This window comes from Lepisma saccharinum, chromosome 6 (genome assembly GCF_977018435.1).
Source record: "Lepisma saccharinum chromosome 6, izLepSacc3.1, whole genome shotgun sequence".
Lineage (NCBI taxonomy): Eukaryota > Metazoa > Arthropoda > Insecta > Zygentoma > Lepismatidae > Lepisma > Lepisma saccharinum.
In genome coordinates, this window is record NC_139234.1 from 21,041,705 (window position 1) to 21,069,530 (window position 27,826).

Sequence of the window (27,826 nt, forward strand, 5' to 3'; positions counted from 1 at the left end):
CAATATAGAACCTGATAGAATAGGAAATAGTAAAAAATAAGGTTTTTAACATGCCAAAGTAATTAGTTTAGTTTGTTAATTATAAGAAACATAAGTTAATTACAAGAAATATAAATGAAATGCGCTAAATAAGTACAATTGTTTGGTTTGAAGGTAGTGAATATATCGAATTTGTGCAAAAGTTTGCATTATAACCAGTGAATTAAACAACGTTTGCATTAGAATATCACAAAATAGCATACGTATTAGATTAATAACAAACTTTCTGATGCAGTAAAGTATTGACTAGGGCTGAATGATTCAATTACTGTAAAATATTAGTCTCAGATTGAAGTAAATAAAGTGTAAACAATACCATTTGTTTGTAAAATAGGGTTGTTAATTCCTCTGATAGCAGAAATATCAACTTGTACCAGTAAATTTGAGAGTTTTAGCAATATTTGTCCTGAAATGGATATAAGTGTAACTTGTTAAGCGTGCCAAATACGAAATATTTAAGAAACAGTACAGTATAACCTCAATATTGAAAGCTAACAGTACTCTAGTGTTTCTACATAGGCGTCTGTAGTGGTAAAATACATCCAGACCTTAAGATTTTTGGCCATCCATTCATCCTCAGCGTCACAATTAGTCACAAAAGCAAAAAAGCGAAATCTTGTGGTTGTTATAATTTCTACTTTTCATGCAATCACCTACACTATAGTACTAAGTTTAGTGAATTTTGGCGTCTTCCTGATTGGTCTGTTAAAGTTAGTAATCAATAAAAATATGCTTACATAGAAAAAATCCTGAAATAGTTGGATTCTCAAAAGTATGTACAATCAGTGTTCTTGCTACATTTAGCACCTAATAAAGTATAAATTGAAGTCTAGTTAGTGTTGGGCTGTAAAATGTTTTGGTACCTGTAGTTACTTGAAATAACAAATATTGGCTGTGTAACTGGTAAAGCACTCAAAAAATCAACTTCGTTTCCTCGTAGTACTCCCTGAAAGTGGTTCTTGCACGCTAATAATGCTCTGGCGTGTGTTCCTATGCCTCCTACTAGCCTCTGTAAAATTCATATTGACCAGTGCTTAACCATTCAACATGCTGCAGAGCGTAAGCTTTAAGCTTCAGTCAGTGGAAATTTAGTTCTCAGGGACATATAGTGATTGTAGAATAAAAAAGAAGCCTCAAATAATAAAGCATAACAGATACAAATAACCCCTGGTGTTAATCAAACACTCAAAAATTCAATAGTACTTGAAACGTACCCCGAATAAAAGACTATAAGGGTAAATAGCATGGTAAGAAAAGTTTGGCAGGTGGACTTAAGAGCCACGTAGTCATCTGCTAACATCGACTTGTCCTGTGATTAGTCATTATATTGTTAAATTGTTATATTTGAGGGATGAAAGAAACAATATTAATAAACATGCAGTTATAGTACTCTTGGTAAAGGGGTTTCAGTGCCCAGAGACATAATAATTTTAGTTACAGTAAAAGTTTGGCCTCTTATAAGTGCAAAAAGTACAAATATTAAACATTTCATACAGTTTATCTAGAAAGCAAAAGCAAAAATACAATAACTGCGCAACATACTTAAAAAAAAAAAGCAAGCCGTGATATTCTAGTGGGCCATAATAAGACTAAAATATACTCGAAAATACTCTGACATAAGGTTGACGGCTATCTGAGATCAAAATTTTCAAGCTTTCTCTCATGCATAAAGTGGCTCTAGGAATCACTAAGCCTCAATAAAAATGGAAACATGCAGTAAAAGCCCTTGGAGAGTTGTGGTGATCACATCATATGAAAAACATGCAAGAACAAGAATATATGGAACCCTACTCATATATTTAGGAAACTTTACCTACCCTAACAGTAAGAAAATACCTAGGAAACTCTAAAATAAGCAAACTTTCCTACGAAGCAAACCAAAAATAGCGTAGTGGAAGTCAATAAACCCTAACAACAACAAGATTCAACAACTACATCAAAACAAAAACAACAACAATAATAATAATACTAATAATAATAGTAATAATAAAGTTTGTGGGTACAGTTTTACTTAAAAGTACTTCTTCCTTAGTGATTAGAGAAATTCTTTAAATAAAGAACAAAACTCAAAGTTAAGAATTAATAAATATAAGATACAAAAGGCAATAAATAGAAAAATTAATAAAAGAAGTTGAAAAAATTATCTTTGCAAGTCTAAACTGGAATAAACACTCCTGCCAGAATAGATGAAATTGTGATATTAGAGTAAAAAATGGAAATAAACTTTTAAAATAGCAAGTTAAAAGTTGAAAAATGTCTTTGTGAGTCCAAAATTTAATAAAAAATGTTGCCTGAATAGACGAAATTGTGATATTAGAGTAAAAAATGGAAATAAACTTTTAAAATAACAAGTTAAAAGTTGAAAAATGTCTTTGTGAGTCCAAAATTTAATAAAAAATGTTGTCTGAATAGAAGAAATTGTGATATTAGAGTAAAAAATAAACCTAAATTTCAGCTAAAGTTGAAGAAACACAGTTTGTGTGTCTAAATTGCCATGCGAACTCTTGCTTGAATCGTTCAAATAGCGTTTTCTGAGTAAAAATACACAAAAAATGCGAAATATTGTCTCTAACAGTAAAAACATCTGGTCAATTTTACGTGAATCCTGATGTATATAAGGCAATAATCAAATGGTCCGTGGTTCGCAACCCCGAAATAAGGGCAAATAGTGGCTGGCATCCACTTTAACTTGTAGATACTGGAACTGAATGTTCCTAGTTCAGCCAAATTCCTTACGGTTTTGGTCAAATAGTCTATGCAATGTTACGAAAGGCGGCAGAAATACCGCGTAGATTACTTCCACCAAATAAAATTGGAACCTCAAAGAAAATCAATACTCGTGTGTAAAAATTTGGCGACACTTGCCTTCCATTCAACTTCGGAAGAAGACCAAGCGAAGGGGGCCGTAACAATGGCGACCCTTTCTTCCCCACGCGTATCCATGAACGCGCGCGGTTTGGGGGTGCCGATGAATGCAACCACATAACAGGTTCTTCCGTAACAGGTTAATATTATTAACATGGATTCCGCTCGCATACTTCGTTTGCATATAGGATACATCGTTCAATTTCTTCGCCTTTAAAGCGAACATGTGTTATAATATCTTCTACCTCCGATCGAACGCGTCGACACCGGTTGAATTCGGGTAAATCTGGATCCTTAATTATACCAAATATGACTCACCACCGACGCCAAAATGGGCGGACGTTACGCCTTAGAATAGGCCGAAAATGTCTTTTGTACATTAATGGAAAAACCATTAATTCCAAGTTCCCACGTGTGCCTAAAGCACCCATGACTCATATCCGGCAGAAACGCATATATAATATACAACAATAGTGTTAGGTTAGAGTAAAAACGAACTCCACAATAGTGTCTTTTGTACCTTAATGGAGAAACCATTAATTCCAAACTCCAACGTCAGTATAAATCATCTGTGACTCATATCCGGCAGAAACGCATATATAATATACAACAATAGTGTTAGCTTAGGTCAAAAACGGAATACATAATAGTGTCTTTTGTGCACTAATGGAAAACCATTAATTTCAAACTCACACGTGTGCATGAGTCATCGATGACTCATCTCCTCCTCCACCCACGACACGTGGCGCTAGATTAAATAACAATAGCGTCACCCCTCGAAAATGAATTAAAAAAACCATTAATGTCAATTAAAAGGTCTATTGTTTGGTCTAAAGGGTAGTATCATCTACTCAAATATATCCACAGAAACAATAGCATCTTATTCTTATTTTGGCCACCACAGTTGTCGCTCCATACGATCTTTTTTTTTTCTTGTTTGTTTTTTACTTTTAATGCCTCTGAATATGCAACTGGCGATTTCATTGCCTCCCCGGCCACTCAAACCCTCATGCCAAAGAAACATAAATCACTGATTGTTGTCAGCCATGTGCAAACCCAGATTAAAACAAGACAACTGTCGTAAGTAGACATTTGGCAGTGGGTTAATGTTGGTAAAGACAACACTTGCTGCAAGTCGACTGAAAATGTACAGGTATCACTTATGGGAGCTGCTTATTCTTCGTGATCTTGTTTCATCATTTCTCTGGCTCGCTCTGCTTTCCTGTGGTGAATTTCGAGTGAGTTGCGGTGTAGTTCTTTGTTCCTCTGGTCATTTTGTATTTTGTTGTGTAACAAATCGCACGTATTACACGTGTCTTTTCTCGGTTTCCGAAATCTGAGATTTGGAAAGTGTTTTCTCACTGTGTCTATGTAAAACCGGTACTGAACAGTAGTATTATCATGAAGTTGTCTAAAAGCTGTATGGAACTTGATATAGTTCAAATCTTCACTTAAAAACACGTAACACACTGAACTCACGCCAAAACGCAGCACATAACCTCCAAGACGTCCAAGTAACCACAATACCAGTCACATGGCGCTTGGCACATAGCCCGTATTTTCATACACAGCTGGTGGCACTTAGACCAAGGTGCATTCTTGTGGCTAAAGTTTGAACTACTTGCAGACTGCATATCACATAGCCTGGCTTTTACCGCACTGGTATAGGCACATAGACCATATTTTAGCAATAAAATGCAAATCGATTGTTGTGGCACTTAGCCCGGTTTTTATTTTCAGTCTACATTTCTTTCGTGCCCAAAGAAAGCAAATGTCTCTGTGTTACATAAAAATCCTGTAAAACCTTTAAAAATATATAAAAACCTAAAAAAAAGGCTTGATTTAGGCGCTTAAACCTAAAATAGGTTCTAACAAGCAAAGTAGGTTTTTTATGCACTATAAAACTACATTAGTTGTTGAGTTTCTTAACGAAACGCTGACATAACTTATTATTTCTTATTTACCTGTAAAGGGAAAATTAGTTAAAAACCTGAAATCCGAGGTCTAGATGTAACAAAAAGAAAATGGTACACCCATTACAGTAAACAGTACTCAAAGTTGAAACCTTACCTTGTAGCACGATACACTGATCAAACCGCTACAGAGGCTTTATCAGACAAATTCAGAATATATTCCCAACATTACCAGCTGATCGTACGAGTACAACTAACGAGCCTAGCAACAGCGTAGAGCATGAGCACGAGCTTTAGCGATAGGTGCTCCGTTGAGATGACGTCAGCAGCTCACTTGTTGATTGGGCGCTTCGGGAATTGTAACTCGCTTCGAAGCTGCAATTGCAGAATAATTATAAGAGATGTTGGGAAAATAATCTTATACTCTACGAGGTTCAGAATTTGATGTGCCTTCATGGCATTGACATGCCTCTCAATAATTTGACAATGTTTTTTCCAGTATGTAACAAATAGTTACAATTTCATTATTTCTGTTAATAATTTTCACTCTTTCGCTTAACATTCTCTATCATTTATTACCGATGAACGAAAATTAACAGTTTTATGATAGTCCTAATCTGAAACAAACCCTCCCATTTATTATTATTATTATTATTATTATTAAGTAATCGGGTAATAGTAATAAGTAATGAGAAGTCACAGGTCGCATGTTCGACCCTTGGGTAAAGGCATGGCGCATGGGTGTATGTGTATCATTGTGCTTGTTAAACCATCAATTTCATCACTTCATCCTCATCGTCACGATTAGTGCAAAAGGTAGAACAGTGATGTAAAATAACTGAAATAGGTAAAGCAATATGTTTTCGGCATTTGAAAAAGCTGAACAAAAAAGACGCACAGCAACGTGAAGCAGAAATTGATTATGCCTTTTTGAAACCAGAATATGTTATCAGCAATTTCGGCGATTGCCCCAGCACTATGCTAAACCTTATGTACCAAAGGAAAATAAACTGTCCTTGCCCCCCCCCCCCCTAGTTTTGGAATCCAATCGCCGCCACTGGTTATCAGAATGTTAAAAACGACTGCAAGATAATATGTAAAAAATAACATGTTTGAAATATTTGCATCCATGTTTTATTCAAGTTCGGCGCCCCTCAAGCAAGTTTTAGTTCAAAGACGAAAGGGAAGGCCTTGAGATCAGTGCCCTCTAGCAGGTGACGAACGCAACTCAACCGTATAGTGGAGAGACCTTGATGCACAACTCCATTTTCACAGTTAAATCTCGTCGTCTGTTCGTTGCAATGGCTGGTCTGTGTGCATGTGCTCTTGGTTTCATCTGCGTGCTAAGCCTCACTGCACCTTCAACGACTTTGGAAGCGAAAGCAGAACATAGAGATGCTAGTTCTTCACAGGGAAATGTTAAAACTTCTAGGTACGTGCGCTGATTTCGTTATTTCTATCCAGTTCGAAGCATGGGTGGAAGTGGCATGGTCAGGTTAAAGTTGTCTTGATAGTATAAGACCAAAGTTAAGAAGTAAGTTAATACACGTTTCAAAGTCACTGGCGGATTAACGATTTTTCTTACTGGTTTTTGTTGTGGAAAAATTTAACTTTTTTAAAAAAAATCAAAGTTTTAAGAAGCTTGAAATTTATTTCAAGATGTGTATACCAGAATAACAGATATATTTAGCTCGAAATTTGACCAGCGTTCGTTGAGAACATAGGCGCCAACTTTGTGGGGGGCAAGACACTTTCTGCCCCCCAAAATTCATGTAGAGGGACAGATATTATATATATTTAGTATTTACATACATAAAATATTGTTTATGCCAACCTTGCCCCCCGAAATTTATTTTAAGTTGCCATCTCTGGTTGAGAGGACTTTCATTGTTTCTTTATGACAAAATATCGTTGTATGGACGCACACATAAAGCCAAAGGGGAAAAAAATATAGAAATTGACATTGGAATGTCTCATTCCACATATTTATATGCGTTAATAATTTGTACATAAAAATCGATCAACTTGGATCTCCAGAAAATAAACAAAATTCGTATCAGCAACGACGTCATGACGTGATAAAATAGTACAACACAAAACCATCCATTGCTTCGCTGTAACACATCTCTGCGAGCTAATATTAATTTTCTGTTATTCATTCAATAATTCCAAGAATATCTGTGAATTGAAGCTTTCTGTGGGTTAAGTAATAGGTAATAACCGATGAGACTAAGTTATAGCAGGCCTAATTTTTTCTGAGATGAGGGAGAAAATATACAAGAAGGGAAATTTTGCAGTTGGAAAAGGGAGATTGTGGCAACACTGAGTTTTGCTCAAACGCTATCAAAAATAGTGAACGTACGTGAGAACTCAGTCCAAAGAGACAATTCCGTCCAAAATACGGTTAATTTACCGTGAGAAAACGAATTGCAAGTTAATATAGGAACTCGCACAATAGATTTGCGAATTTTTTATTTGTACATGTTTTGTGCGATACACAATCTACAGGAACACACACACTTATCTATCACGTAATGAGGCGAAAGAGCGTTTGACTCACAAATGAGAGCTCGGGTCCCACTTTAAACTGTAGGTCCAGTCCCGATTAGCCTTCGGGTGCGAAATCCTGGGTGGACGGGGGAATTCCCCCCACCAACAATCTTGGTCTCAAAAATCTCCCCCACCAAATATTTCCGGGGCAGAGTTTTTGTTAAAGAAACAAAAGATAAGCAATTACTTTTAATTTCAAATATACTGTACTAAGAATAATATCGAATACATCCAGAAATTAGTGTAGTTGTGAGTGTTCAATGCTTTTTCTCTCTCAGGAGATCATTAACAAATCTACATCAATACGCATAATAAAAGTAAAACAAGACTGCAAAACAACAATATCAATAATAATAATAAATTTATAGTAATATAAAGCAAAAACAAAATAAAACCACTTCAACTATTTCATAATTTATTATATTTATTATTGACCAGTTAATAAAGGAAGTAGTTTGCTGCTTTATATTATATTATATACGTAACAAATTTATTTATTTTTGTGTAATTAATAATAATAATATATTTTTAATTTAGTAATTTATTTTTACTTTTAATATTATAAATATGTATATCGTATAATTTATATGTATGTTTGTGGGGAGGGGGGTTTGTAGATTAAGATCTTTCTCCCCCCACCAGTCTTAAATGATTTCGCAACCTGATGAAGTGTGTTAAAACACCAAATCAATTACAAATGAGCAAGTTTTTATTCCCAAAGTTCATGGCTCTCAAAATAACCGAAACGAAACTATCGAATTAACAGTTTCTGAGTAATTACAAACTCAATTTATAATTAGTTATGAAATCACTACATTTTCCTAGGCCTATATCTGTATACGCCAGTGCTGTTAAAGAACATTGTGATAATGGTTATATGTCAATATGTAGTGTGAATCATCCGACTTTAGGGGACAAGATACCTTCTTCCCCTGAAAGAATTACCACGAATATTCGGCCTACGTATAGGGCCGGTGGCAACCCACCATCGTGAGGAAATTGGGAAGCTCCGAGTGAGTGAGCGTAACCTGGTCAAGAAGACCTACAATAACGGCTGGGGGTTCGTCGGGCTGATCACTCGTCACCCCAACACTGGTCTGAGACCTCCACGCTATAACAGGTGACGGCGGAACAGTGTGGGAGGGAGACCAGCAGTCGGTAGGTAAGCCAAGGCCCGCCATGGTGCTGTAGAGCTGTAGGGTTATGTTATGTTATGTTAGTAGTTTATTTTAGTTATTGAATATATTTAATTTTATTTGGGTTAATTGTGTCCGCAAAATTTATTAAAGGTTGCCGCTACTGCGTAAAATTGTATGTCCAAACTTTATTGGGGACGGCGTAGGTTCGAATCCGGCTCTGGTCGGAATTTATTCGGCCTACGTATAGGGCCGGTGGCAACCCACCATCGTGAGGAAATTGGGGAGCTCCGAGTGAGTGAGCGTAATCCGGTCACGGAGACCTACTATAACGGCTGGGGATACGTCGGGCCGACCCCCCGACTATTCCAATACCGGTTGAAGATCTCCACGCTTAGAGGTGACGAATGAAAGCGTGGGAGGGAGACCGGCAGTCGGTAGGTACGCCTAGGCCCTTCATGGGCTGTTGCGCGACGGATTATTATTATTATTATTATCATATTTTATCAACAAAAAGGAAGTAAAGAATTTCGTGGCAGTACTGGATTTTGGATAAATATCTCTTGCCATAATCAGGTAACTAACTGTGATCGGGTTCGAGTCCCGTTGGGATACATTTCAGTGGTTTGGATCCCAATTTAAATTGTAGCCTCAGTTTCGATTAACTAAGCATAAATTTTACATAAACCATTCTTTGCTGTTCCATTGTAATTTATTATATGTGCTGTGCATCATTCCTATGGAACGGTGGCAACTAAAAGTTAGAAGTTTCGCGTATGCTTGCCATTTGCTGGAAAGCAATGCTATATGACTGACTTCACTGCCATCTAGTAACAAACCAGGGAAGCTCGTTCTCATGCACCGTTTCATGTAGATTCAGTTCCCCCTGTGATGTATACACGATACAGTAAGAAGATAGCACTGTGTAACGATTCGAGTACATCCGAGTTTCAGCAGCAGGAAAGTATCCTTCAACAACTGCGACACTGTAAATGTAGAATGAAGAAGTTCTACATCCACTAAACATAAAGAACGTAAGTTTATATTTATCTCAATATGTGTTCATTTTCCTTGTACGTACGAGTGCAGTGTCTGTTTCTGTTTACTGGATTACCGGTAAAACGCCACATGTGTCATGGCTTGCAGCAAAGGACGTATTTAGGGGGGTCCAGGAGGTCCGGACCCCCCCCCCTCCTTCGAAAGACTTATCAAGTACTAAAATTAAATAATGAAAAATATGTTAATTTAGCCTTTGTTGTATAATTTACTCTGAACTTATTGGAAGACAAGGGTTATATTGGGATCATACGGCTTTGAAGGGCACGGCTTTAGGGGATTCGGATCCCCCCCCCCCCGAAAGACTTATTAAGTACGAGAATAAAATGAAATTATACTCGTATAGCATTTGTTGCATTATTTACTCTGAACTTATTGGAAGACAAGGATTATATTGTAATCATACGGCTTTGAAGGACATGAAGGACGTATTTAGGGGGTCCAGGGGTCCGGACCCCCCGTGAGACTTACCAAGTACTAAAATTAAGTAATGAAAATATTAGCATTTGTTGCATAATCGATGGTTACAAAGAAGATTTATGAACACTACTATATATAATAATAATAATATTATAATCCTATAGCGCAACAGCCCAATATCGGGCCAAGGCTTACCTACCGACTGCTGGCCACCCTCCCACGCGAGCAACCAAGGGGGCGTGGAGACACTACTACTCAAAATAATATGTATAAAATATTAATCAGAAACTTACTTTTCTCCAACTACATGTAACATCATTTTTGTTATTCAATAAATATTCAATTATTCATCTATTTGACATTAATTTCATTGCCAGGGCACTTGTTTTTATATAAATTATTCCCATGTTAACTACAGGTAAGCTACATAATGAATATGCACTGATATATCTCTATTCTTATACAGTCTTTTTACCTATTCGTGTAATAATAATATAATATTAATTTATGTATTGTAATTAGTATTAATGTTATTTAATATAATTATTTTAATTTAAACATTATTATTATTATTCCTAAGACACTTGGTTCGCCCCCCCCAAACATATTTCTATTACGTGCCTGGCTTGCAGATATCTCTTTCATCGAGAGCTCATAAAGAGCTCCCCTTTCCGCAGGAGAAATTCAGGCAGGAAAGGGAAAAGGATTTTTTTGAAAAATATCAACATTACAGAGAAATTGAAAATATCAATTAAAATTTTAATCCTATTATTATAACAGGTAAAATTATTGTAATAACATAACTGATATAAACCTAATGTTTGAAACTTTTTTTTTTTGCAAAGTGTACAATTTACTGTTAATAAGCTTAATTATCTCCTATTTCCTCCACATTTAAATTCATTTAATGAAGTTTCTAAGAATTGACGGAAACTAACTAGCTAACTAACTAACTCTCTCTAGCCTTCTTAAACCCGAAGGTTCATGGCTGCAGCAACACAGGCCTTCCATCTGTCCCTATCTTGAGCAAGTTCTATATACTCTTTTCCATCCCTACAGATTTCCTTTAGGTCCATCTCAACGTTGTCCCTCCAACTTCGTCTTGGCCTTTATACAGGTCTCTTACCATCAGGTTTCCCAACAAGAATTCTGTAAACTCCTCTTTCCTCTCCCATTCGTGCCACATGGCCTGCCCACCTAAGTCTTCTTGATTTCATTATTCTAATAATATCTGGACATGAACACAAATTATGTAGTTCTAAATTATGTAACCTATTGACGGAAAGTACCAGCACTAATAAACAATATTTGATGAAGTTTTGCGATTACAACAGGTGTTTCTCCAGAATTTTCCACCAGAGGGTTGTAAGGGTGAATTTAGAGTCAAAATTGAGCCTCTGAAAAAATCTTTTGGGGTTATTGAGAAAATTTGGGGGTCTTTGGGACCTGTGAATAAATCACTGGGTTTCAATTTCTCTTAAGATGAATGGGAAACTTCATTGAAGCGACATTTTGAACCTTTAAGTGAGAGGGAACGGGATTGCTTCAGGGGGGAAACTACTTCCGCTACCAGCCTTTGCAGCAGCCTGTACAGCTTCGCCCCGCCCACTCTCTCCCTTCCCTTACTGCGCGGCCTTTCTCCGCAGATTCCCGATCCACCAAATAATTGAATGTCTACCACAACTGTTTTTTAAAATATTTTTTACATTTCATGCAGTTAGTGTACTGAAATGCATAGTTATTCAACTTCGTTATTAACTTTTGCACACGTCCTCTAGAGAAGAAAAAAACATCTTAAGTTAGGAGGAAATTTTAGTCACCATGTTTATGTTGCGGTACGTCTTACATTAACTCAAATTTTGGGTGTTCTGAAAACTGTCAAACCATTTATTATTTGGTTCAAATGGTAGAATATGAAAGCATACAGGTTCCTGTATTTTTCACTAGTTTTTTTTCCTTTCTAACGCAGTTTTTACTTCGATCAATCTTTCGGAATAATAACTAACAACTATATTTCAGTTATTAACAAAAAAAAATAGCTAGCTTTCTGATTTTTTGTAACTTGAAATAAACAATGCAAATTTCCAGGGGGAGGTCGAAGGGCCGGTTCGTTCCCATCCCTCCCGACACCCATGAGTAAGTGTAGTGCAACAGAGCAAGTACCGCAGCCAGGATGCAGAGATGTGAGTGATTTATGCGCATCCCAACTCCGCCCCCAAATATTCTCAACACTCTCTACTAAGGTTCAATGTAATGCCATCTTTGTTCTAAACTTACCTTTACACCAGGCACGTATCTTGAAATATGTTTCGGGGGGAGGGGAGTCCGAACCAAGTGTCTCAAAATAATAATATTAATGTTTAAACAAAAATAATTATTATATTACATTAATTAAAATAGTATTAATTAAAATATTCAAATTAATTAATGTTATATTTTTATTACATGAATAGGTAAAAGGACGGTAAAATAATAGTGATATAGTAGCACGTATTCATTATCTAGCTTACGTGTAGTTAAGGTCTACAAAATTTGTACAAAAAAATTGCCCTGGCAAGAAAATTAATATCAAATAGATAATGAATTGAATATTTATAAAATATATATAAAAAGAGGTTCTTACATCCAGTTGACGAAAAGTAAAGTTCCTGGTGAAATTTTATGAATGTTACGTTGTAAGTAGTAATAAATCTTGCATACATCTATTTTGCCACTGTCATTCAAGGTAATAAAACTAACTAACTCTCTAGCCTTCTTAAACTCGAAGGTTCATGGCAGCAGCAACACAGGCCTTCCATCTTTCCCTATCTTGAGCAAGTTCTATATACTCTTTTGCATCCCTACCGATTTCCCTTAGGTCCATCTCAACGTTGTCCCTCCATCTTCATCTTCCTATAGGTCTCTTACCATCAGGTTTCCCAACAAGTAATATGATTACAATATAATCCTTGCCTTCCAATAAGTTTGGCGGAAAAAAATAACACTCTATTAAAGAACAAGTATATTTTCATCATTTACGTCGGGCTGACCCCCCGACTATTCCAATACTGTTTGCAGATCTCCACGCTTAGAGGTGACGAAGGAAAGAGTGGGAGGGAGACCGGCAGTCGGTAGGTATGCCTAGGCCCTTCATGGGCTGTTGCGCGACGGATTATTATTATTATATATTTTCATCATTTAGTTTTAGTTATTGTACATTGGGATCCATGAGTATTACCGTGCAAATTGTCCATCACCATGTTCGTGCACTTTATTTGACCCATAAGAGCTTCAAGAATTAAAAGAAAACTCAAAACATGCTGTTGACAACTTCTGCACTTAAAAACACATACGATGTAAGAGAAAAATTAATTAAAGTTGTCATGGACAATTTGCCGAGCAATTCTAGAGGATCCCACTGTATCATTTTTCATTATTTAATTTTTGTAAATATTAAGTCTTTCGGGGAGGGGCTCTGGACCCCCCACTAGATACGTCCTTGCCTTACACCACCTTAAATACGAACTTACACCCTTGCAGATGGTACACCCTGGAGGTAAATGTTAACGGTTCCCTCAACCATCTACTCTGCTTATGGTGACGTCAGATGAACTTTAATGTAAGCGAAATCATGTGTGCGTCACTAGTTAAAGATATTCACATCTACAAAGAAAATCCAAAAGACATTTCCACCTAATTGAAAGATTACATAAATTCAATCGAAATTGTACCAATATCTACAGCTGAATGTAAACGCGGGATCAGTGCCATGATACGTTTACTAACCAGAGTGAGTGAGATTAAATTTTTGTTTGGATCATAGAATACATTGCCTTAAGTCAATTTCGGTGATAACCAGTTTTTTTAATGAGATATGAGCTTCAATTACTGTATATTATTATCTCGCCTTTTACTGGTTTTCCTGTAAAGAGTTCCCTAACAAAACCATGGCTGGATAGGCGTTAGACTTATACAAAGAAACAAGAAAAAATGGAAAAGTTTTCTTGAAATTTAGGTTTTCTATTGTCCACAAAATGAACACTTCATTGCAAAATAATTTCTAAGGTTGTACATAAAAAATCCCAATAGTGCTGTTGCCTTGTAACCAAGAGGACCCTGCGTTGATTCCTGGTGAAGGTACGGTGTAGTGATTCACATCAAGCTTTCAACTGCAGGTTCAGTCCCGATTAGCCTGCATGTGCATAACAGTGAGCTTGAAAAAACTTTTGCTTGTCTGCATTTTACAAAAGTCTGATACGCAAACCGAAAGGAGGATAAATGTTATTGAAATATATTAAAAAATAATTCTGGAAATTCACTCTGCAATATTTTATGTAAATAACATTTTTAATTTACGATTTAACAAAAGTACATACACGCACCAGTAGGGCGGGGCTTTTTTCAACAAATTATTAACAATTAACATAAGATGTTCCCTGTCAACAAAAACGTCCAAGGGTTTTACATAGGGAAAGTGTCTTAAAATGTTCATCTTATCAAGTAACAATAACAAAACTGTTGTAATACATAGCAACACCATTGGTAGGTGATGTTCAGTGGTGGCCGTGTCCACCACCGCCTCCTCCTCCCCCACCATGGCCGTGTCCACCACCACCGCCTCCTCCCCCACCATGGCCGTGTCCTCCGCCACCACCACCACCACCTCCACCTCCTCCGCCATCGCTGTGGCTGTGGGAGCTTCCTCCTTCCGAATGGCCCTTCTTGCCATATTTGGTGTCGTGCCCATGATGCGACTCGTGCCCATCATGTTCCTTATGCCCTTTATGCTCGTCATAGTAATCGCCCTTTGCGTGGTGGCCTTTCTTCCCGTAGTGGTCCTCGTGGCCTCCTCCCTTCTTGTGCCCGCCCTTGTGGTGTCCACCCTTCTCGCCCTTATGCTCGGCGTGGAAGTCTCCGTGCTTGCTGTGGTGGCCACCGTCATTATGCTCGTCGAAGAACTCGTGAGCCTTGTGGTATTCGTTCTTGTGCGAAACCGAGTGCGAGCCTTTGGTGCTGTGGCCCTTCTTGTGACCTCCCTCCTGGCCATATTTGGAGCCCTTTTCGCCCTTGTGGCCTTCGTGATGGCCTCCATGGTAGCCGCCCTCGTCGTGGAAGCCCTTCTTGTGACCGCCGTGGTCGCTGTACTGTCCCTTGTGACCTTCCTCGCCGTGCTTTCCGTGGGCTCCTTTGTCGTAAGTGTGGTGGCCCTTGTAGCCCTTGTCTCCCTTCTCACCGTGAGCGCTGTGGTGCTCGGAATGGTGCTTCTTGCCTGCGCCTTTCTTGAAGTTGTGCCCGCCGTCGCCACCACCTCCTCCACCATGTCCGCCACCTCCTCCACCGTGTCCGCCTCCACCGCCACCGTGACCTCCTCCACCATGTCCGCCACCTCCTCCGCCGTGTCCGCCTCCACCGCCACCGTGACCTCCTCCACCGTGTCCGCCTCCACCGCCACCGTGACCTCCTCCACCATGTCCGCCTCCACCGCCACCGTGACCTCCTCCACCATGTCCGCCACCTCCTCCACCGTGTCCGCCTCCACCGCCACCGTGACCTCCTCCACCGTGACCTCCTCCACCGCCACCGTGACCTCCTCCACCGCCACCGTGACCTCCTCCACCGCCACCGTGACCTCCACCACCTCCGCCACCGTGACCTCCTCCGCCGCCACCGTGACCGTGTCCACCACCGCCTCCTCCACCACCATGACCGTGATGCGTCGCCGAAACAACTTGCGATGCCGCAGCACGTCCTCCGTGCACACCACCTCTAGCCCGAACAGCAACACCTTCACCATCACTCGCAGCATGCCCTCTGTAACCACCAGCATGCTCTGCGTAACCATCACCCGGATGAGTCGTTTCTGCAACCTGGGAAGCCGATGCAACCTTTGCTGGCGGCCTGCGAGGCTTCACGACATAACTTCCTACGCCTCGGGCCCCGGAATGGTCCTCCTGAACCCTCAGATTGTGATGCTGAATCACCGGAACCCTGGGAGGAACAACCGGAACGTTTGAAGCAACAGCTACGTGACCTCTCGATTTCCCAGCACGGGATCCAACTCTAGGGGGTGTAGCTTGATACCGCAACGGAACCCTGGTATCCCTGTAGACAGCGGAAGAGATACTGGAATCGTCTCGTTCTGCAGCCAACACCCTTGGCTTGGCCCGCGCTGCCAAAACGAAGTCAACAGGACTTCTTATATGCTGCTCATGAGCTAAACACACTCCGTACAGCGTTACCAGTGTGTACAGTAGCCATTGGCACCGCGAAGGAGCCATGGTTGGACGACAGCTCCTCCTTGTCCCTTGTGCGTTCAGTGCTGTACCTCAACAGCAAACCAAGAAACGTTCTCGCCATCTTTGCTCGAATGTATATATATAGAGACGCGGAAGACTAGATTGGGAATTCTTTCTCTTTTTCCCCACTGTCTCCCTTCACAGCATCCGAACTTTCATCATATCCTCGTCAGTGTCAGGAGAAGGGATGGCACGGCTGATCAGCTAGAACGAAGCCGCGTTGCCGCCTCCAGAATTTTCAATGGTCTCTTGTCACACTCGCGGGGAGTCGCTGACATCCATGAAAATTGCCTTCCTCGCCCGGCGCTCTCAAGACTCATGAGAAGAGGAGGAAAAGGAAGCTGATGAAAACGAAAGTTTGTTTCTGGCGTGTTTTCTTGAAGCTTAAGTTATCAAACGAATGGCGATTTCTTGCCGATTTTCTTTGTCATTTCCTGCAGCCTCCCACGTACTACGGTGGAAATAATTTGCTTCGGTGTTGGTTCTGCTTTACTTCCTGTACTTCTGCTCTTTTTTTTATTTCTTTGTAAAGGTAAAGCTTTCCCCTGCTCCAGTGACGTGCCAAAGGGGTGGTTGGCGGAGTCATAACCATCCCCTTTTGGCCAAAAGCACGAAATGGGCTGACCTACTGAAAAAAGTATACGCACCCCCATCCCCTTTAGAAAATCCTGGGAACGTCACTGCCCTGCTTTTTAAAGTTAGTTTGGTAAAACTTCGATAGCGTCCCAACAGATTTCTTCATTTTTACACAAGGAACTACTTACCGAAATGAGTTTCTGTAGCATTTAGAAGTTCGTGTTCGTATTACCTTTCATCGAGAAAAACCGATGTTGTCCGTATATGCTAAATCGAACGAAATAGGTGCTAATTGAACCTAACCTAACAGGCCTAACCTAACCTTGTAGGCATACCTCGTCCCCGTGATGGTTCGTGGGGCTATCGTGAATTTTTAGGGCTAACGTCAATGGTTTGTGGGGCTACCCGTGTATGGTTTTTGGGGCTAACGTCAATGGTTTTTTGGGGCTAACGTGATTGGTTTAATAATTACTCTATGTCAAAAATTGAACTTTTTTCGTGAAAAAAGCAAAATACCACCTTGAAGAATCTTTCGCAATGCAGAATAGGTAAGTACGAATGTTAAAAATAACGAAATAAACAAGTGAGAGGTGTTGGGACGCTATCGAAGTTTTATCGTTAGTTTTAAGTATATTTTATGCACAGATAAAAGATAATTGGAATTGGACTTGCAGGAGTCTGTGAAGCAACGCCGTCCAGAGCGGTAGAAATGAGGAAAAATCGAGTGAGCGGAGCAAACCAGTGGGCGCGGTTGCAAACGGATGATAGCTACCATGCAATCCATCTTCCTCTCGTGCCTTCCCTCTCGAATTACTCGTTTTCGTTCGCTTGCTCCACACATTCCGGGCCAGAGTATGCTTTGACGATATCGGAAATTAGGTATCAGTTTCGTGATATTGGCGATATATGAGGCTCTTTTCCCATGCTGCATTTTCAAGTCACAAACAGAAGAGTATTTCATGCAATAACTAGACCGCGGATTTTTAGGTTCTAAAAAGTATGCTTTTAGGTTCTAAAATAGACTCTAAAAATCCTAAAATAGGTTCTAAAAATCCTAAAATAGGCTCTAAAAATCCTAAAATAGGTTCTTAAAATCCTAAAATAGGTTCTTAAAATCCTAAAATAGGTTCTAAAAATCGTGAAGTAGGTTCCAAAAAAACTTAGAATGGTTCAAAATTCCTGAAAACTGATTAGGTACAATCGTTAGAAACAAAATTTCAAAAGAACCGTAAGAATTTTTAGTAGGTATGTGCAAAGGTATAACAACCAAATATTAATTTTCTAACCAAATTTTCATTTGTATACATCGTTTTGAAAATTATCCACAAATGGTAATATTATACTTGTTCTGTTGGCAAAAGTTACTTGTTGATATGAAGAATGAATTAGGTACGTATAATTTGCTGCACAATACCAGGGTGACTACTCACCGGGAATTCAATGAATTCCTGGAAACGTTATGCCACAAAGCACCGAACTTTCGCAAAACTGAACAAGAACACACGGATGAGAAGTTTGCACTTTGGACCATGGAGGAAACAGTGGTAGCAGACATTGTGCTTTGTTTAAAACTTTGAAGAAAAAAAACATGGTGTATGTTTCAAATACTTTAGTCATTGAATTTTTTCGTCACAAAACAGAAAATACCTCTGTGTGGTTTAAAAATCCTTTAAAACCTTAAAAATATATATGAAGACCTAAAAAAAGTTTGATTTAGGCGCATAAACCTAAAATAGGTTGTAACAAGCAAAATAGGTTATTTTAGGCACGACAAAATAGGTTAAAAACCTAAAATCCGAGGTCTAATAGTAACAACCAAGTTCGGTTCGTCACTTTAAACGACATTGCAAGAAATGTACCTCGTGCATACGTTACCGGAGCGACAAAATAATGGAGAGTTTGACGCAGTAATTAATAAGTATGTAAACATATTGTACAAAAATGAATAATAATTATATATGTTGCAAAATCAAATCAGTCTTGTGATCATTTTCAATTGCAACCAAAATAATTTGCCAAAAATGATCTTTCCATTGTCAGAAGCGGGAAATCTGAAATTCGTCGTTCTGGCCAACTATGTACGATAGACATGCACAATAACTCTATTAGGCTTATCTGCGAACGGTAAAAGGTTGAGTTAAAGTGACCTGCGCGGAAAATCAGATATTCGTCGTTCTGGATGGCTACGTAAGGGAGGCAGGAATAAATTAAGACATTGTTCGCTATGTTGATTCCCTTTCCTCAAGCTGATATATTTTTTTTTCAATATCGCGATATATCGTCTACATATATTATCAATTTAATATTATTGAACGGTAAAATATGAGTCTATTATGGCTCGTGGTCCCCAGTGCTGGAAGTGGAAATTCCTGGCTGGTGAGGGGAAGGGGGGCCTTTACCCTACCGTGAAATAGTCTTAGCAAAGCTTCCTGCCAACCTAAATTTTCAAACCGAGATATTTTTAATAGTAGAGCACTAGTCACACACACACACAGGAATGAACATAGACGAGTACAGAGAAAATGTGAAAGATAGAAACACAGTAAGAGAGAGAGAGAGAGAGAGAGAGAGAGAGAACGAGAGCGAGACAGAGATAGATAAAATTTAAAAGGCAAAAAAAGGAGAAAGGGAGAGAGTAAAAATAATTAAGAGGCAGGAAAAAGAGAAAGATAGAGAGAGAGAATTTAAAAGCAGAAAAGGAGGAAAAGAGACAAAAATATAAAGCAGGAAAAAAGAGAAAGAAAATGTGTGAGAGAGAAGCAGAAAGAGAAAGCAAGAAAGAAATGCAAAAAGTTTGAAAGATCGAAACAGAGAGAGAGAGAGAGAGAGAGAGAGAGAGAGAGAGAAGCAAAGGGAAATGAAAGAAAAATAAATTTTGAAGTCAGAAACACAGGGAGATAGAGAGAATATAAATGGAAGATGAAAGATAAATAAGAGAAAGAAACTGAGAGGAAACGGAGATAGAAATATAGTAAAAAAAAAAAGCTGTATAGAAATTAAACAAGACAAGAGGGAATGTAGAGTCCAATTACTTTCGGAACATCTCCAGCAGACTGAGCGAGTCTGTCTAGCGAGCCTAGTGGGTGTGCAGAGCTTGAGCTAGGGGCTTAGCGATAAGTTCTGGCTTGAGATGACGTCAGCGGCTCGCTTGGTTGATTGGCTGCTTCGAGAGTTGGGACTCGTTTCGAAGTTTCAAATGTATAACAGCCAAAGATGTTGCGGAAATAATCTTCCTCTACCCAGCCGTGATCGCCGAACGAAGCAATGTCTGCCTCAAGGCGCTAGGTAGGTCAACTTCCCCTAGTGCATAGATGCTCTCTCTATCGACACAGCCCGGTCTTGTCTTGAAATTCGAGAGGAGAAGTGTTCAAAAATGCATGCCCCTAATAATCGATAGTCCAGGCTCTTTGGAGATTAAATTATCCAAATGTATGTAAATGCCCGAGTGTGATGCAGATTGCAATATTAGCGCCTGTTGCCAAGATCCCCTTGGCTACCTTCATGGTGATAAGCACGGGCGACCGAGATTGTTACCTTGATTGCGAAAGTTTTTCATGAAATCTTTGCAAGAGCTCTTCACTTTCCATTTCCGAATGAAAGAACTTCCTCCGAAGACTCTTTCTCACGATGACATCGCAACTTCTAGGGTGAGATTTTTGGAATTGGTTTGGTTTGATGGAGCACACTAATTTCCTCCAGTTCTTTTCGTCCCCGCCTGACCGATCACCAATCTCTCGAACAGTAAGAGGATTGTCAAGTAAGTGGTCCATTCCTCTGCCTCCTTTTCGATCATCTTTCTTAAATTTTTTTATTTTGTAATTGGAACACTGAAGGCTTGCTTTTACATTTCCTTGGCAATAGACCAAGAAACAAGCTTTGTCGAGATTTCAGTTTCAGGAGGGAATTAAGGTGCCAAGGCACTTGTTACAGTTTCTTTTTTGAGTAAAAGTCACTATAAAACTACTTTCTTCAAATGAGTGACTGTAGCTCAATTACTTTTTAAATAAGTAACTGTGTCGCAATTATATTTGAAAATGAGAACCTGTAACGCAATTGCTTTGGAAATGAGTAACTGTGTCGCAATTACTTTTGGAAATGAGTAACTGTAACGCAATTACTTTTAGAAATGAGTAACTGTAACGCAATTACTTTTGGAAATGAGTAACTATGTCGTAATTACTTTTGGAAATGAGTAACTGTAACGCAATTACTTTTGGAAATGAGTAACTGTAACGCAATTACTTTTGGAAATGAGTAATTGTGTCGCATTTACTTTGGAAATGAGTAACTGTGTCGTAATTACTTTGGAAATGAGTTAACTATGTCGCAATTACTTTGGAAATGAGTTACTATGTCGCAATTAATTTTAGAAATAAGTAACTATGTCGCAATTACTTTTTGGAAAGAGTAACTGTAATGCAGTTACTTTTTGAAATGAGTAAGTGTAACGCAGTTAGTTTTTGAATGAGTAACTGTAAAGAAGCTACTTTTTGAAGCTAGTAACTGTGGTACAGTTACTTTTTGAAATGAGTGTTACTACTATTAGAAGTTTATAGTAAACTGCAGTGCTATTAATTTTATTATTTTTAAATTACTAACAAAATTATGAATCGTGCATTGGATTTTTTTAAAAATTGGAGTATAATTTGACAACTAAGTTTTCAGTTTGGTATCCAAGTATTCAACTTTGACGACTTGTGTCTAAATGTGAAGGTAGGCTACAGTTTTTGCTAAAGGTAAAGGAAAAGGTTTATGAATTGGAAACTGGCATGCATTACCTGAACTAAATCGACTTTAACGCCATGTTCATTTGCTAATATTAGTTTTAAGTACTTGACTTTTTAAATTACTTCAGATGAATTGAAGCATCTATATCATTTAATTATCATTATCATGATTAAACTAATAGAAATGTAGAACAGCGACGTTGAAGCCAAATGCAAAACAATCAAACTAAATTTTACACTAGAGACTTGTTTCAACATCAACACAATCATGCTAGTCCGGTTATTTTCTGAACATCTCCGCGAATCTATCTAGCGAGCCTACCCACAGTGAAAAAGCTTTAACTATAGGTCCCGAGTTGAGATGACGTCAGCGGCTCACTTGTTGATTGGAGACTTCGGGAGTCCGTGACTCGCTCCCAAGCTACAAATGCAGAAAGCCAACGATGTTACAGAAATAATTTCAAGTCTGCTATGTGAGCATTTATATTTTCTTCTGTTCATTCTTGTCAAATGTTGAATATTACTTTCTGATCTTTAACTTAATGCTGTATTAATGAACTGTTATTAATTTTTCAGGATGTATAAAATCAAGACAACCTGGGATGACAATCCAGTGGATCACGAGCCCGTCGTCTTGAATTTCGAAGGAAGCAGAGAAAATCTCATTTTGACTGTGAAGGCTCCATTCTTCAACAGACCCCCAAACCCAGGGGGTCCAGCAGGGGAACCATTTTGGGAACTTTGGAATTACGAAGGTCAGTTCTAAATTTGGAAAATCGAAAAATTAATAATAATAATAAAAAAAACACAATTAAGAATCAAAATGGCAATTGTATGGCAGCAACAATGCAAATACAACGAATCTAAGTTTGTTTTAACTAGTTGATTTCACGACAATAAAAGTTTATCTGATAATCGTTTCAAAAAGCAAATACTTTAAAGTTACTCATCCAAGCAGGTAGGCCTGTTATCTGTTATTTCATAAGAAAATTTTGAAATTGTAACGCAATGTTTTGTACAGTCACCAACAAAATGAACACGACAGCATCCCGTCGATGTGGCATACCTAGAACAAGCTTACAAAAATATGCAGAAAACAGCTGTTTACATTTATAATAAATTCTTGTCAACTGTCTTATGGGCTACCCTGTATTGGCCTACTAACTATACTATAACTAATTTAATTATATTGCATTTACTTTCCAGTTGTTGAGGCCTTCTTCGCTGATGGAAATGAAACGAAACCGAAGTATGTGGAGATAGAATTGTGCCCGTAAGTAATCTGCCTGACTGTACTGTACTGCTCTGCGAAAAAGGAAAAACTCTGTGACTGTCGTGGGAGCGTGGGTGATGCAAATGCGTAATATATATTTAAATTTCTTGACAAAGAAGTTAGGGGAGGGAGAGGGGTTATGTGGCAACACTGGGGCAGAAGCCCAAAGGGAACATTCGTTTGGGGCGACTTCAGACCATCAACTTTTGTACGAGAGTTGTCTGAGGTATTTCTCTTCTTGGTACGGCGGTATTTACGATTTTATTTCGAGGGCGAGGGTTTTTGTTTTTAGTCAATGACGGTATGTGTGTAGTCGACGTATCTCAAGATTCAACCTCATTGCACCAGTAAATAAGACATTCTAAGGTTTGGGAAATTATTTTTCGACTAGAATATTCGAAAGAGATCCTCATAGGGACGGCATGGCGCTTCCAGGTTGGGGGAAAGGGGTGGAGACTTGAACCGCGAAACAGAACCTAGTGCCAAACAAGTGAAATTTGGACCAATACAATCATTAACATCTTCGTCCATAAGATACAACCCCCTCCCCTCCAGCACGGTCTAGGATCCTTGCTTTGTTCCCCTCTAAGGCATTGAATTTGAATTAATTACTCCATAGAATTTATATACATTGGTGTTAGGAAGTTTCGGTATAGTTTACTTACTTTTTCATTATCAAATAAGCAACACAATTAATTTTTATAATGTCCCGCACCGTTGCCGTGCTGCATACTTTGGGCTACGGGACGCGCGCAGGTTCATGTCTCCTGCGGGAAGCGTAACAACTTTTCTCCTGAGATTTTGACCTGTGTGTGGGACCGGTGACTACCCACCATAGTGAGGAAATTGGGGAGCTACGAATGAGTACCGTAACCCGGTCATGGAAACCTACAACAATGACTGGGGGTTCGTCGTGCTGACCACGCGTCGTCCTGGTTGAATTATCACCTACCTTTAAATTCCTGATTTAGTCAGAACATATTCAGTTTGTTTTTCGTCATACACTAGTCTGGCTATAAATAATTTGGTAGATTGTTAAAAAAAATTAAAACTTGCTAGCCTTCAACAGAGAATGCATATTCTCATATTACAGAAGCATAAACATAACGCATGTATAAATGTGCACAACACTCACATACACATTAGCTCATAAAAGCACACACAAACATATGCAATGTAAATATGTTCTGGTCTTTGTGAACTAGCAATTAATACATTTGAGTAGTGTTCTATTGAGCTTCTTCCCGACTGATGTCTGAACCATCGTCCGCATGCGCAAAATGTTCCTGCCGCAACACACGTTTGCTTCCGACTGTAAGTACAGAGTTTCCTTTTGCTTTCCAGCTGGGGCCAGCACCTGATTCTGTTCCTCGACGGAGTCCACAATGCCATCAAGCACAGCCTTCCGCTGAACTTCACCGCCAACATCACGGGCAACACTTGGGAAGGAAGGGCCCAGATTCCCGCTTCCTATTTTCCGCCGCAGGTGACGAGGTTCAACGCCTACGCCATTCACGACGACGACTCGGGGAGAAGATACGAATCGCTGTTCCCGGTTCCTACTGGGAAATACCCGAACGCGGACTTGTAAGTTTGACTTATGCTCTAACATTTCACTCTCGGATATTTGCACTACATAAATAATGTAAAATTGTCTTTCAAAAATCGAACAAATCCAGTAACCCTAATGTCTCAACTGGCACAAATACTATGTTGACTCAAAAAAGACATTGAGGTGCGTAAAACTGGTAATAATGTACTCTTGATGCATCAAAATATACACAGAAATGCATCAGTCAGGGTGCGAAATCATTGAAAACTGGTGGGGGGGAGAAATTTCTTAATCTACAAACCCCTTCCCCACAAATACATGTGTAAATTATACGATATACATATTTGTAATGTCATTAAAATTAAAAATAAATTACTCAATTAAAAATATATTATTATTATAATTACTAGTATTATTATTAATTACATAAAGGAAATTAATTTGCTACTTTTATACATATCAGATATTGCAAAGTAGCTAACTAATTCCTTTAGTAACTAGTTAAAGATGTTAATAAATTATGAAATAGTTGAAGTGGTTTTATTGTGTGTAAGTTTTTGTTTAGTTTGTGCTTTATGTTAGCTAACATAAATCAATTAGATTTCATAGTTATTATTTTATTGTGCATATTGATGTAGATTTGTTAATCATCTCTTGAGAGAGAATGCATTCAGTACTCAGAATTACACTAATTTATGTGCGTTTTCTTAGTAATAATTTGAAATTAAAAGCACTTACTTATCTTTTGTTCGTTATAACAAAAACTCTCCCCCCCCCGGAAATGTTTGGTGGGATTTTTGAGGCCAAGATTGTCAAAGTACATACTGAAATGAAATGCATGAAAATACACACATAAATTCATCAAAATACTCAGAAATGCATCGAAATATGCACAGAAATGCATCATTTGAGAAGATCAGACGTAATCATTTCAAAGAAATCAGAATTACATTTTTGATTTTGTCAGTTGATGCATCAAATTTGATTTGATGCATTTAGAGTGTTTATAACCATATTATCTTACTGAAATGCCTTTCTTGCAACTGAGTTAAGTGTCAGACAAGAAACACTTGCTTTCTATAGCGCGTACTCTGTATGTAGGCTGTACCGAAAAAGGCCCATAGAGGATGCAGAAGTTGAATAATAGCATCGAAACATCTCTCAAATTCCTCCCAGACTCCAGACATTAGACTGAACATGTCCGGGCAAAGAAGGACACCTCATAACTCTATGCAGTGAACAATGTAATCAATTTGTGAACCTTATCATTCACTTGTCTGGTTCTATATAGTTTGGTAGATTGTTACCGTAAACATATATATTGTCATATGTTCTAGTCCTAGACCACAATCTGGTCCTACAAAAAATAAAAGGAATGCAATTCAATTCTAGTAATTTTATCATGCATCTTTTCTATCTTTGCTAAATGAACAAAGATAGTAAGTTCTGCAAGATCATCATCTTTCTTTTTTTCTTGTTTTTTTACTTTATTGCTTGTTATTACAAAAATTGACGATTCAGTGTCAAATGAACACTATTTATTTAATTTCAGCCACCGTTTAGAGTACTTCCAACCTATAGATTTCGCATCCTTGATTCCTTCTAATGCAAGTCCGGACCTATCTTCTGACTGGCAAGACGCTCTGAATCCGTGAGTATGAATATTTTTCTAGGGTCTGTCAGTAAAATTTAAAATATATGTATCTTTTATTAATCCAGTAATCATATAAAGGTTAAATTGTATTTAATTCCCCCTCTAACTAGACAATTGAATAAATGTTTTGCAGAGAAATGACAGGATTACGTTTATTGGTTATATTTCTGTATTTTTATTTAAATTGTCACACAATGAATGAAGTTTTGTGCTTATATAGCTACTAAAAACTTCAGCAAGTTCAGATAAAGCTTTGATTTCCATGATGTTTCTCATGTCAAAATAACAGCGAACAACTTACTTCTTGTAAGTTTTGAATTGATATGCAAATTGATTCATGGAAAATTTCCCTCTTTAAATTAAATGTATTGTAAAAAAACTACAGTGAGGAGAGAATAGCGTAATTAAATTTGTAACAATATAAAAGCATCTAAAAAATGGTACTTCTTACAATTTATTGTATTACGGTCTACACTTCTCTACATTTTCTGGAAATTTGCACCCAGTAAATTCTAAGCTATCTGCAACCATTTTTTTGTGTTTATGTAGTAAACAGACAGGTTTTTCAAAATACGAGTACAGTACAGGATTTCTATGACCAAATACAGGGCTTTTCTTTTCCTGTGCAACTGCAGCAAGCTCCAGCCGGACGTCTGCCGAAAAGCATACCCCAGAGCTGCAAGCTCTCGGCTTCACGGGGAATCAAACACCCTGTATTGTTGTTTGAAGAAACAAATCGTGAAACACTTTACACCTCGATAGAAACGTGAGATTTTTATGTTACCAAGGTCTCCGAATTTCTTGTTTGCTCTCATAAGGTTAACTCGTACAAATTCCTAAAGATATTGATTGATTGATTTGGTGTTTTAAGTCCACTTTGTGCACAGTAAGGCTAATCGGGACTGGACCTACAGTTTAAAGTGGGATCCGAACCACTGTGCCATCGAACCCGGAACCCCTTGATTACAAGGCGACGACGTCCTAAGGATATGATCTTGAAACAAAACGAACAAACAAAAAATACCTGAATAACAGACCATGAGCCACTATTAAAATAAGACCCGACAAGAAACAGGCAAATTGACTTTTCAAATGTGCAGATTAATGAATAGTAAAGTTTGACAAAGTTTGTCTTTAGTCCATTTAATGCTCAGATAGGCTAATCAGTACTGGACCTACAGTTTAGAGTAGGAGCCGAACCACTGTGCAATATGTCACCTCCGGGGAACGAATCCGCAAACTCTTAGCTACAAGACGAGTGTATAGTTGTATTTACGCACACACACACACACACACGGACGCGAGAGAGAGAGAGTAATTTATTAATTATATGTATGTTTATTTTTTACAGGAAGGAGGCGTAAAATTAATGGTACTGGTCCATGGAATAAAATAAATTCCAATACTTTGCACCAGAAGACAATTTTTGCAAATTTTAAGTTGGCAAGAAATGGTGAATTAATAAAAAAGAATTTGAATTTGAATTCAGCAAAGAATATTTTTCAAAATATTTCAATATTTTTTGGAGTATGTTGACTTCTAATTTAATTGTTGAACTTATCATGATAACAGGGTGCATTACGGTATAGCATTTATATTTCCATTGCTTAATATCCGAACGGGAGAAAAATTAAATTAAATGGGACAAGTAGCGATTGTCTTTAACACATGTGTTGGTTATTGTTCACTGATGATCTGTTGTTAAGCATGTGTTTAATAAATGCCTTTTAAATATTGTTTTGGACTTCTTTTATCCTTCGTTACCGTCCTTTTCCTATTTCGTTCATAAT

General features: G+C 38.2%; 1 protein-coding gene across 1 annotated transcript; it reads left to right on the plus strand.

The window, feature by feature from the left end:
- Positions 1-6,075: 6,075 nt before the first annotated feature.
- Positions 6,076-27,772, plus strand: LOC145988616 (UPF0462 protein C4orf33 homolog). Its single transcript, XM_083123633.1, has 6 exons — positions 6,076-6,249; positions 22,134-22,312; positions 22,764-22,830; positions 24,175-24,417; positions 25,935-26,033; positions 27,388-27,772. Exons 1-6 carry the CDS (start codon positions 6,119-6,121, stop codon positions 27,398-27,400), a joined length of 732 nt encoding a protein of 243 aa, XP_082979759.1. The 5' UTR covers positions 6,076-6,118; the 3' UTR covers positions 27,401-27,772.
- Positions 27,773-27,826: the final 54 nt, after the last annotated feature.

Bases quoted from the DNA above. Each gene is read 5' to 3' on its own strand.
- LOC145988616 (XM_083123633.1), top strand. From the start codon at position 6,119: ATGGCTGGTCTGTGTGCATGTGCTCTTGGTTTCATCTGCGTGCTAAGC. The intron at 6,250-22,133 runs GTACGTGCGCTG...TTAATTTTTCAG, and splicing joins GGAAATGTTAAAACTTCTAG to GATGTATAAAATCAAGACAA. The intron at 22,831-24,174 runs GTAAGTAATCTG...TTTGCTTTCCAG, and splicing joins GTGGAGATAGAATTGTGCCC to CTGGGGCCAGCACCTGATTC.